Below are 11,445 nucleotides of genomic sequence, written 5' to 3' on the forward strand. Positions count from 1 at the left end.
TCCAATCCAAAGACGATCTGAAGGCAGAAGTTTCTCTTCCTCGAGGGACTGTGTTTTTTTAAGACATTTTATTGAGGTATGACTGGCATACAAAAAGCTATACATATTTAATGTGTACAGTTTGATGAGTTTGGAGATAAGTAATGCACCCCATGAAACCATCACCACAATCCATGCATAAACCTATCCATCACCTCCAAACATTTCCTCCCACCTCTTTTATTTATTATTTGTGTACGTGTGATAAGAGCATTTAACATAAGATCTATCCTCAGCAAATTTCAAGCACATAACACAGTATTGTTAACTACAGACACCTGCTGTACATCAGATCTCCAGAACTAATTCATCTTGCATAATTAAAAATGTTAGGTCGTTTGACAAATAATTCCCCCCTTCCCTGCTCCCCAGCCTCTGACAACCTCCATTCTACTCTCTGCTTCTATGAGTTCGACTGTTTCAGATTCCTCATGTAAGTGACATCATGCAGTATTTGCCTTTCTGTGACTGGGTTCTCTTAACAAAATGTCCTCCAGATTCACCCATGTTATCATAAATTTAAAGATTTCCTGCTTGTTTAAGGTTGAATAATTCTATTGTATGCATATACCACATTTTCTTTATCCATTCATCCATCAGTGGAAATTTTGTTCGCTTCTGTGTCTTGGCCATAATGAACATGTGGGTGCAGATACCTCTTTAAGATCCCAATTTCATTTACTTTGGGCCTGTACCCAGATATGGGAATGCTGGATCATATAGTGTTTCTAGTTTTAATTTTTTGAGGAATCTTTATACTGTTTTCCACAGTGACTACATCAATTTACATTTCCACCCATGGTGTACAGGAGTTCCCTTTTCTCCACATCCTTCCCAACACTTGTCATCTTTTCTTTCTTTGATAATAGCCATCCTAACAGGCATGATGTGATATGTCATTGTGGCTTTGATTTGCATTTCCCTGATGGTTAGTGAGGGTGAGCACCTTTTTATATACTTGTTTGCCATTTCTATGTAATGGAGATGTATTTTTGGAGATGTATCTGTTCAGTTCCTCTACCCATTTTTAAATCAGAGGGTTTGAGGTTTTGTTTCATTTTGTTTTGTTTGTTATTCAGTTGTAGGAGTTTCTCATGTATTTTGGATATTAAGCCTTTATCAGATATGCAGTTTGAAAACATTTTCTTCCATTCCGTAGAATACCTTTTCATTTTTGTAATTGTTTCCCTTGCTGTGCAGAAGCTTTTGACTTGATGTAATCCCACTTGTCTATTTTTGTTTGTGTTGCTTGTGAACTCAGCCTTTTTACTCTTAGAACCAACTAATTAAATGAGGACCACCTGCCTTATAGAAGATAAACTGCTTTACTTAAAGTCTACTGATTTTAGTGTTAATCACATCTTAAAAACACCTTCACAGAAACAGCTAGACTGGTCTACAGTCTGGACGTATAGCAAGCTAGCCAAGTTGACACATAAAATTAACCCTTACAGGCACCATTTTCCACCTGGACCAGCACGTATTCTTGCGTAGAGCTGTATACCCTGTTCACACACTGCATCTTTTTCTTTTGCAGAGAAAAAAACAAAAATTCCCCACTTTGCAGTTGCATCTGTGAATGAGAAGCTCCAGTTTTGTGGGAAGAGGGAAACACCTAAACTTGCCAGAATCATCACCAGAGACACCTGCCGGCTGACGAGGGCAGCTTTCTTGGAGCCGACAGATGATGCAGGGAAACAAGAAGTGCACAGACGGATTCAGTGACTCCTCCAGCATCGGCAGCGTGTTGGATGATGCAGACAGGGAAGTGAGCAGCCTCACAGACCGGGCATTCCGGAGCTTGTGCATCTCAGAGGATACATCCTTCCATGACTCCTATCTGGCCGTGTCCCCAGATATCAACCGACAGGTGTTTGGGACTTTTCACCAGAGAACAGTGAGCCACACCCAGAGGAAAAGTGGCATTTGGAGCCAGTTACCGTCACAGGGCACGGAACATTCAGGCTGGGCAGCCACCTTCCGACAGCTACCCAAGTACGTTCAGGGAGAGGAAAAGTACCCCAAAACCAGCCCCCCACCAACGCCAGTCCAGAGGAGACTGGAGGTGCCCGTATCTGGCCTAAGGAGCAGCAACAAGCCGGTCTCCAAAGTATCAACACTAATTAAATCTTTCGACAGGACTGAGAGCCAATGTTGTGAGAGCAGGCCCACTACCAGCAAGCCTCCGGCTCTGAAAAATCCTCCCAAATTCGCTCCTCTTCCAGAAAGCAGTGTCAACTTCTGCTTTGATTCTGCATTTCTGACAGTCAGGAGGGTGCCCGCTGAAGTTTCCAACACCCATCAGAATAGCCACCAGCCAGGCAGGAAGCACGGAGAACAGGAGTCCTCCAAGAATCCAGAAATGGCCTGTCACAGCTCCAGCAGCTTCCTCCCGGCAGCCGAAGACATGGCCACCTCATCTGAGTCAAAATTCCCCTCTCCACACCACAAGCCAGCCACGGGTGAGCCTGGGAGAGGCAAAGGCACCTTTCTGCACAGTGAAAATAGTGCTTTTGAGTCATGGAATGCCCACCAACCAAAGCTGCTGGAGAGAAAGGACGTGGCTGGAACTGTCCCAGAAAGCAAAGCTCCCAAGCACTATGGGGACACGACCTTACTAAGAGAACCCCGTCCCCCTGAGTGCACAGTCTCTCCTTGCCAGGTGCAGGCCTGCTGCAGTCAGGAAGAGAACAGACTCACAGCCGGGGCTCTGTCCACATCCGTACCCTGGGGGTGCAGGGATCCAGGATCCCAGGTATTTGCTGTGGAAGGAAAAGCTCCCAGCTCACAGCCAGATTCTCAAGAGAAGCCAGCCCAGCCCCCATGGAGGAAGCCAAAGACTGGCAAAAAAGGGAAAGAAAGTCTACAAGATACCTCAGAAGAAAAGACACAGACCAGCAGGAGAGGCCCACCTTTGTATACAAAACACAACCCCCAGGGACAGTTTCCAGAAAATGATGCTCTTGACCTACCTGTGGACCCCAATGAACATTATGATCCCCCCTTTAACATCAGTAAGCTCCTGACCCCCATCATACCCAGCAAGCACACCCTGGATTCAGCAGAGAACCAGCTGGCAGAGCAAACCCCATCACCCCCAGGACAGCTAAATGGATACCAAGAGAAGGAGCCCAGTGAATGTCAGTCTCGAGACAGCTACAAGTCCAAAGCCCCTAGCCTGCTGTTTAACCTCAAGGACGTGCGGAAGCGTGTTAAGAGCACATACAGTTCCTCACCTCTCTTGAAAGGGCTTGATGAGAAAACTAGAGGTAAGGTTGATGGAAAGCAAGAACCTGTGAGCAACGGTGTCATCCTACCCAATGGGCTTGAGGAAAGCCCTCCAAACGAGCTTTCTAAGGAGAGACCCGCTGATGACCCCACTGCATCACATGTCAATCCCCAGAAGGGCCCTACAGCTGACCCCAGTGAGCCCTCTGCAGACAGCTATCTAACTCTTAGCGCAGCTTCGACTATCACCAAAGTCCCCTTCTATGTTAACGGGGAGGCTGCTGAGAGGAGCAGTTACGAGAATGATGAGGTGGAAGGAGAGATGGAGATGGGTCCTGCCGGATCCGGCTGGTGTCCAGACTCCAGGGAACACCGCCCCAGGAAACACCTCTCCCTCAGGCTTTGCAGTAGGGATCATGAGCCTGGAAGGGCTACAGAGAAAACGAAGACCCACCAGCTAGAGAATGGGCTCTCCAGATCTGTGTCCCAAGAGACAGAACCTGAGAGGGAGGCAGGACTTCAGAATACACACTTCAACCAGAAATTATCCCCAGGGCCCCTCTCTCCTGAGGAGGAAGATGTGTTTTACAGTGACAGCCAATCCGATTTTATGCCAAGCCTCAAAGGTAAGGCCAAATTCAGCACCAGCTCTTCAGATCAATCCTTTGCCTCATTTGATGATCAGCAGAAGACGTGGTTTACTGAGAACCAGCGGGAAGACAGGAGGAAGGATGTGAGTGCAGGTGACAGTCAGAAGGATGAAAAGGAGAACGTGGTGGGGAAGGATGAGCCGCAGTACTGCGCCTTAAGCAATGGGCACGCGTGCCTGGAAGACTGCAGCCAGGGGGAAGCATTGCAAAGAGAAGGGGAAAGTGTGCCTGGAGGAAGAACCAGGAAGGCATCGGCAGAGGAAGCTAATTTCAGAGGCTCTCGGATTGGGGAAAATAAGGGTATGACCTTTTCACAGGCCAAAGACCTTACTCCTTCACCATCTTCTGCTTCAAACAGGCACATGCTGTTTACCATTAAAGACAACACCCTCAGAGCCACCCCCGTAATTAAACCTATTATGCTGCCTCTCCTGAGGACCCTGTCCTTGGAGGACTCCCCCAGCAGTGGCCACAAAGAGGAGGAATTGCCAAGGCCAGAATGGGGTGAGGATCCTGGTTTCTGTGCCCCCGAAAACCAGGACATTCTTGGTACATCAACACCCACTAACACGCTGAGCACACGTGTGAAGTGCATGGCCAACGAGGTCATGGAGGACCCCAGGCAGGGGTCCAGCATGGCCAGGATGGTGGCCTCTCAGCCAGCCCCAAAGGGGAATTTCCCATCTATGCCTCTGGTGGGAGAGGGGGACAGGGTGAAGCCACCACCAGATGCTGCACATGACCTCATGGCAAGCAATTGCAAGAGCGGCTCTGCAGACCCAGGGAAGCCAGCGGCCCCACGGCACATTCCCACCATCACTTTACCCGAGGGCGACATAGAAGACCAGCCACACCCATGGCAGCCTGAAACCTGTTGGGAAGAGCAGACACCAGGTTTCAAGAGTCAGTTTTTGTCCACACCCAGAGCAGGGCCCCCTGGCAGAAGACTGGTCCCTGGTGAGATGGCAAATTCCCCTAACCCCAGCTCCCCGGGGGAGAGCAGTGCCTGCTCCCCTGCTGCCAGCAGCATTTGGGATGAGGCTTCCCAGGCCCCTGGAGGACCAGAGCTGCTGCCCGAGGAGCCTCCTCAAGCCAGCCCCTGGGCCAGCTCCAGTCCTGCCAGGATCACCAGGAGGGAGGACCTGACCCACGCCCTCGTGTGGGAGGGTGGCTCTGACCCCCTACTTGAGCTGTCAGCAGAAGACCTCCGAACCCTCTCTCCAAGAGGTTCATTGCTGGATGTGGCTACCAGCCCAGCAGGCACCCCTGGGAGACTTGAGCTTCCTGCACAGCTAGAGAGGGCAGCAAGCAAGCCACCTGCAGTCCCACCCAAAACAGAGAAAGCCCTGCGGCGGGCGAAGAAGCTGGCAAGTAAGAGGAGGAAGACTGACCAGGCTCAAGAGAAGCACAGCGAGTCACAGGAGGGAAAACCCTGCCCAGAGGACTTGGAGCAGACACAGCAAAGGCCACTGTGCCCCAGAGAGAGGCTCCGACACAGTTTCCCTGTGGTCCGTTCCCTGCCCCCTCCCGTGCACCGCCACTCTGTGTCTGGCTTCTCGGAGCCTGTTGGGAGGCAGCCCGGAGGCCCCCAGTCCCTCACACCCCTGCCCGCCTACCCCGCCACCCAGAAGGTCCTCCAGGATCCGCAGTCCGGGGAGTACTTTGTCTTCGACTTGCCACTCCAGGTGAAAATCAAGACCTTCTATGACCCAGAGACGGGCAAGTATGTCAAGGTCTCCATCCCATCCTCCGAGGGGGTCTCCCCAGAGCCGACCCCACCAGATGCCCTGGCTGCTCCCTATGTGCTGTACCCCGGCTTCCAGCCAGTGCCTGTGACAGCCTTGATGCCACTGCGCTGCTCCTCTCAGCTCTCCGCACCCACCTTCCTCAGGCAAGGCCCTCGTGCCTCCACGGCCCGTGCCAGGCCCCAGAGTGTCCACGAGTCTGGACTACAGCTGGCCTCAGGGCCTCATGGTGACTGCACCCCGCACTCTACAGGCCAGCGCCCTCATGGGCCCCCCCAGAGCCCAGAAGAGGAGGGTGCAGAAGCTCCAGGCCTGGGCATCATCTCCACCGACGACCTAGAGGACTTTGCCACAGAAGGCATTTCCTGAGTTACCGCAGGCTGAGCCCCACCCCCAGATGAACCCAGAGGAGCTTACTTCCCTCTCTCCCAAAGCAAGCAACACACACACACACACATATGCAGACACATGCACACGCACACGCATACACACACACACACACACACACACACACATGATCGTCAACACATGGCCTTTTTAGATCCGTAAAATCCAGAAGGCAGTAGGGATCCCAAGACAACCTCACCCGAAGGGCTCCCTGTCTCTCCTCTGATGGAGGGCGCTGCTTGCTCGGCCTGGTCCCCTCCGTGCCAGTTCCCAGGTGCACTCTCCATCCCTTCCTTCCTCCCTCTCCTGGCCTGCCCTGCTCTTCCCTGGCCCTGCCAACCAGGTGGGTGTGGCAAGGGCACCACCTGGTCCCAAGGGTCCCTCTGCACCTGCACCCACCCACTCACTTGTAGGCTCCTTGATGAGCAAACCCCTGAGGCCCCCAGCTCAGACTCAGCAGCCGTTTCAGGTCACCTCAGGCAGACTGGCTAAGGACCAGCGCAGGGCAATTTTGCAGAAATGATCACTTGCACAGAATGGGTTTCCTTCACAGGGAGAAACTTGCCTCTGAAAGCTATTTTCTGATCAAGAAAAGGCCCACTTTTTAAAAAGTGAAACAAGTTTGCAGATACGGTTGTGTCCCTGGACTCCTGTCTTCCTTCTGTGGGCAGTGGGGGTCAGGACTGACAGAGTCACTTCCCTGTCTACCACAGTCTGGCGTCCCACCTTGTCCCTCCAACACCTGTCCATGCCTTTGCAGGGCCAGGCCCTCCAGTAGGTCCTGACTGCCCCAATCTACTGACCAGTACCTGTGCCCTCCACTTAAAAAGAAAATGTGTTCACCCCCTCACCCCCTGTCAGTTCCTGACCTTTGGGGATTTGGAGGGAAGTGTCGGGATTCACTCAAGAGTTTGAGTTTTACCTAAGGAAACAGGTCCACTGGCCCAGCACAGTAAAGCCAAAATCCACACTGAGGTTTGCAGTGGGAGAAAGGAGGGTGTTTATTTACAGGGCACCAAGCAAGGAGAATCAGGCAGCTCACACTTAAAACCTGACCTCCCCCATGGCTTGCAAGCGTGGATTTTTTAATGGCAAGGGAAATTTTCAGGAAAGCCGAAGTTACAGATGAAATTGTAAATCAACACATGGAGGGTACACATTGGTTTGGTGTAAAAAGGCAGGATATCTTGAACTAGGGACTTATGGGTCATAGAGTGGAATCAAACATTTTCTGAATTGCAATTGGTTAAGGAAGAGAAGCTTTGTTTTAAAATTTGGGTTAGCAGAAAGGAATGTTAGCTCTGGCTTGTGGGTGGGACTTCCCCCAGGTCCCCCAGGAAGAAATTTAGAACAAAGAGCCGTTCTCAGAGTTCAGTCCCCAGTTCCCTCTTCTCTGAGGTCTCTGTGCTAGTGGATCCATTTGGTGGGAGTCTAGGTTTCTGAAAAACAACTCAGAGTCACGAGTTCAGATGTTCTCTTTAATTTCCAGAGGGAACCAAACACCCCAGGACTCTGGCTTCCTTGGCTGTTGTTTTAGGTTACTATTACCTTCCTGCTTATCAAGTTGCTCTTTTGCTTCTCAGGGCTGGCTAAGTGCCTGAAATTTCCCTTGAAAGAAGCCAAGATTTTCGCGTATTTCCATGGTTGGGGAGGGGTCCTTGCTCGATCTTAAGAGCAGGTGCGCTCTTGCAGGCCGCCGGCTAGGGAGCAAAACCAGCACCCAGGGTCCTGATAGGTTTCCACACCATGGCTTCTACAGAAGCCTCTTAATGCTTGTTCTACTGGAAACACAGGGGCAAAACGTGCTTCCCTCTTTATTTAGAAACCTCAGCAGCTGCCAGGACTGTGCTGCCCAGGGCACAGGGGACCATGCAAGATGCATCGTCCTTGTCCTGTTGGCAAAGGCACCGTTTCCACACTGGAAGGATGAGGAGGCATTCAGTAAACCACGTCCTAGAGTCACACAAATACAGGGGCTTTGAGCACAGTTCAGGTCATGATTTGGATTCGAGATTTTATATCTTTTTGTTTTCCCAACAAGTGCAGCCACACCTGATTTTCATTGTGAAAATACCACACAACGCCCCCTCCTTTCCCCCCCAGCCAATGCCATTCAATTTGGCCACACCTGTTGCCAGCCAGGCAACCAGCCAGGAGTGCAGGCAGACCACTATCCCAAAATCTGGTTCCCATGAGTCACTCACTGGGTGCAAGCAACAAGAACAAAGTTGCATTTTGACCCTGACTCCAAATCACCTCAAGCATCCTCTCCACTTTGTTTTCATCTCACTAAAACATGAGAAGGAATAACTCATTTTGCAATTCTCAGGACCCGAGGAAAAGAATTATCTAACAAAGGAAGAGTCCCTCCATTCAATAAGAACCACACTTACAGTAACTATGTCCCCACAGGAGAAAATATTACTTTGGGAAACTCATTTTGGGGAAGCAATCTTCTTCCTTAGAACCGATATTGGCAAGACTGTGGGTAGAACTGAACACATAAAGACTTCCTCCCAGCAAGTCAGCTAGAAGGACACCTCACTCCCTTACAGCAATGGACCTGTGTTCCTGAAGCGGATAATGCCTCCAGAGAACACAAGCAGAGAGTCTCCATCCAGTGAAGCCCAACTCACTAGCCAGTGATGTTTTCCTCTTTCCATTTGCTTCTGAGGGAGGTCATATATGCCTCCTTCCTTCCTCACTCCCTCCTTCTCTTTCTCCCTTCTTTGTTTCCCTCCCTCTCTCCTTCTCTCTCTTCCTTTCTTCTTTCCTCCCTCCTTTTTACAAACATTTGCACTGTACCAGGCACTTTGATGGGTGCTGATGGTACCATGACAATAAGATCTGGTCTCTGCATTCAAGGAGTTAAAATCTAACAGAGAAGAAAGACAATTACAATCCCACATGTTAAGTAATTTAATAGGTTGCTCTGAGGAACACCTAACTTGCTCTGGCTCCAGGAGTTGGCACCTGAGCCAAGCCAAGAAACACAAAGCTGTCCATTAATTTATGAAAAAATTCAGAATATCCCAAGCTTTAATCTATCAAAGATGACATTGATTAAATACTAATAGATTTGTCTTGCCATGTCAAAGTGTATTAATTTAGCTAATTGTTCATCAGCATTTCTAATCAGCACAAAAGCTGAACCAGTGTGGCCTCACAGGATAGACCTTGGTTGATATGTCCTTCGGCTTCTGAATTGATATTTCACTCACAGGGGTTGCCCAGCAAAACCACTATTTCTGCCATTGTGTTTAGTAGGACAGTGGTGAGATTTATGAGAACATGTTGTTTGTGAAAATTACAGATGTTGTCTGCATCTTCTGTGTAGTGCCCTGGCCCTTTTCTATGAGTATAACCCCTCTAAATGTCTCCTGGGGAGAGGACATGGAGGTAGAGCACCTCCAGGGAACAGTTGAAGGTCCCAGGCTATTCAGCTAAACATGACCAAGGGCTCACATCGTCAAGCATGTACCATGCACTGGCCCATGAGTGGGGAGCTTGAGCCTGGACTCGGTCCTCCCAGCAAACCCATGAGAGATGCCCTCATTAGCCACATTTTACTGTAAAGGAAACAAAGGTGCCAGGATGGGATTTAACTGCCCATGGTCATAGAGCCACTAAGTGAGGGGCCACACCAGGGACTTGGGCCCCTCTTACTTCTAAGCAGACTTTTCAATGCTCAGCCAGTACTTCGTAAGTGTGGTCCCTGGAGCAGCAGCCTCCACATCACCAGGGGCTTGTGAGAAGTTCAGAATCCCTACCTCCATCTTCACAGGCTTCCCTGGGTGGTTGATCCATTTGTGCATTGAATTCTACGTGCTGCTTAGCCTGGATAAATTTTAGGGAGGTGCATTGGATGTCTTCATGTCTCCACAGCAGATGTCTTGTGCAAAGAAAGAGAGTAGCACATCTAGGTGGGGGAGTTGCAGGGAGCTGATTGACACTCAATGTGAGGAAGGCACCTCTGAGGACGAGCAGACGAGCATCATCTTTTTTTTTTTTTTTTGAGACAGAGTCTCGCTCTGTTGCCCAGGCTGGAGTACAGTGGCATGATTTCAGCTCACTGCAACCTCTGCCTCCCGGGTTCAAGCAATTATCCTGCCTCAGCTTCCTGAGTAGTTGAGATTACAGGTGCCCACTACCGCACCTGGCTAATTTTTATATTTTTAGAAGTGATGAGGTTTTGCCATATTGCCAAGCTGGTCTTGAACTCCTGACTCAAGTGATCCACCCACATTGGCTGCCCTAAGTGCTGGGATTACAAGCGTGAGCCACCATATCCAGCCACTAGCATCGTCTTGACATTACGTCAACTGCTAGGGATAGCTGAGCTCCCTACCAATGGAAATGTACAATGGAAGCTGATGACCCCTTTCCTAAGACAAGGATGGATTCAGATATCAGAAGGGACCTAACTATCTTTTCGGACCCCAGGCTACTTTTGGGGCTCTGGTATGCCAGTGGCGAGGATGCAAGGTCTCAACAGGGAGTGGCCACAGGCACACGATGTAAAACATTTGCATACAAAAGGGGACCTCTGTGGCAAAACCTGAACTCTGTGCGTGTAGGAAGCATTTTGGCCCAGATACACCATGAAGTTGGATACGCCTGTCTGTACAGGTCTTCCAAATCATTCAGATGTGAAGTCCAAGGTGAGTGGAGCAAACTCGGAGCCACATCCCCGAGCTGTCACCACCAGAGTCTTGTTTAGGCTTCCTCAGTGTCACCTCACAGAGCCACCTGAGCAGAGGGCTCTTCCCCTTCCACCAGGTGGAAGGGTGGGCTCCTCCCTTAGCTGCTGGCACCCAGCAGAATGTTCCAGCCTGCCTGGGCCTCAGAATCATCTGTGCACTTATTAACACTTGTTATTATCCCAGCCCTATTTCCAGTTCACCTCATCAGATTCTCCAAGTGTGGGAAAGAGTCACTGTAGAGGTGCAAGTTCCTGAGAGGTTCTGGTTCACCCAGTCTCATAAATGCCACTCCAGAGCACAGTTCCACACCTGGACCCAACATACTGGCCAGGCACTGCCAGGCCCAGAGTTCTGCCCAGGGGACACCCTCCTGTGGAAGGTTATGTGGAGGAAGGACCTGGGGCAAGAAGAACTCAGAGGCACTACTTTCTCCATGTGGAAGTGGTGAATGGGGAAAGGCATGACAGCCCTCGAGGGCAACCCAGTGCAGCCTCCAGCCCTGCCCAGAGCCACCTGACCTGTCTGCTTCCTGCTGCCACAACTTTCTCTCCTCCTCCAGGTGTGCCCCAAAGCTCTGTCGGGGGCTACTCTTCCACAGAAGGGAGGATGAGCATTGTTAGAAATAAAGACTTCCCTTTGAAGGAAAACTCAAACTTTCCCTCTGAAGGTTTCATAATTGAATCTGCTGAGATA

The 11,445-nt window shown here is 50.3% G+C and overlaps 1 protein-coding gene across 5 annotated transcripts in view; it reads left to right on the forward strand.

Annotated features, from left to right (window-relative positions):
• The window catches only part of CUNH10orf71 (chromosome unknown C10orf71 homolog), a 30,319-nt gene extending 23,629 nt beyond the window's left edge, over nucleotides 1-6,690 (forward strand). For all 5 annotated transcript variants that reach the window (XM_033208966.1, XM_033208963.1, XM_033208962.1 and 2 more), the window contains one exon: nucleotides 1,577-6,690. In XM_033208966.1, the coding sequence (XP_033064857.1) occupies nucleotides 1,724-6,031 (4,308 nt within the window). In that variant the 5' untranslated portion in view covers nucleotides 1,577-1,723 and the 3' untranslated portion in view covers nucleotides 6,032-6,690. The remainder of the gene's footprint in view (nucleotides 1-1,576) is intronic.
• Nucleotides 6,691-11,445: the final 4,755 nt, after the last annotated feature.

Source organism: Trachypithecus francoisi, unplaced genomic scaffold (genome assembly GCF_009764315.1).
Source record: "Trachypithecus francoisi isolate TF-2019V2 unplaced genomic scaffold, Tfra_2.0 Lachesis_group9, whole genome shotgun sequence".
Lineage (NCBI taxonomy): Eukaryota > Metazoa > Chordata > Mammalia > Primates > Cercopithecidae > Trachypithecus > Trachypithecus francoisi.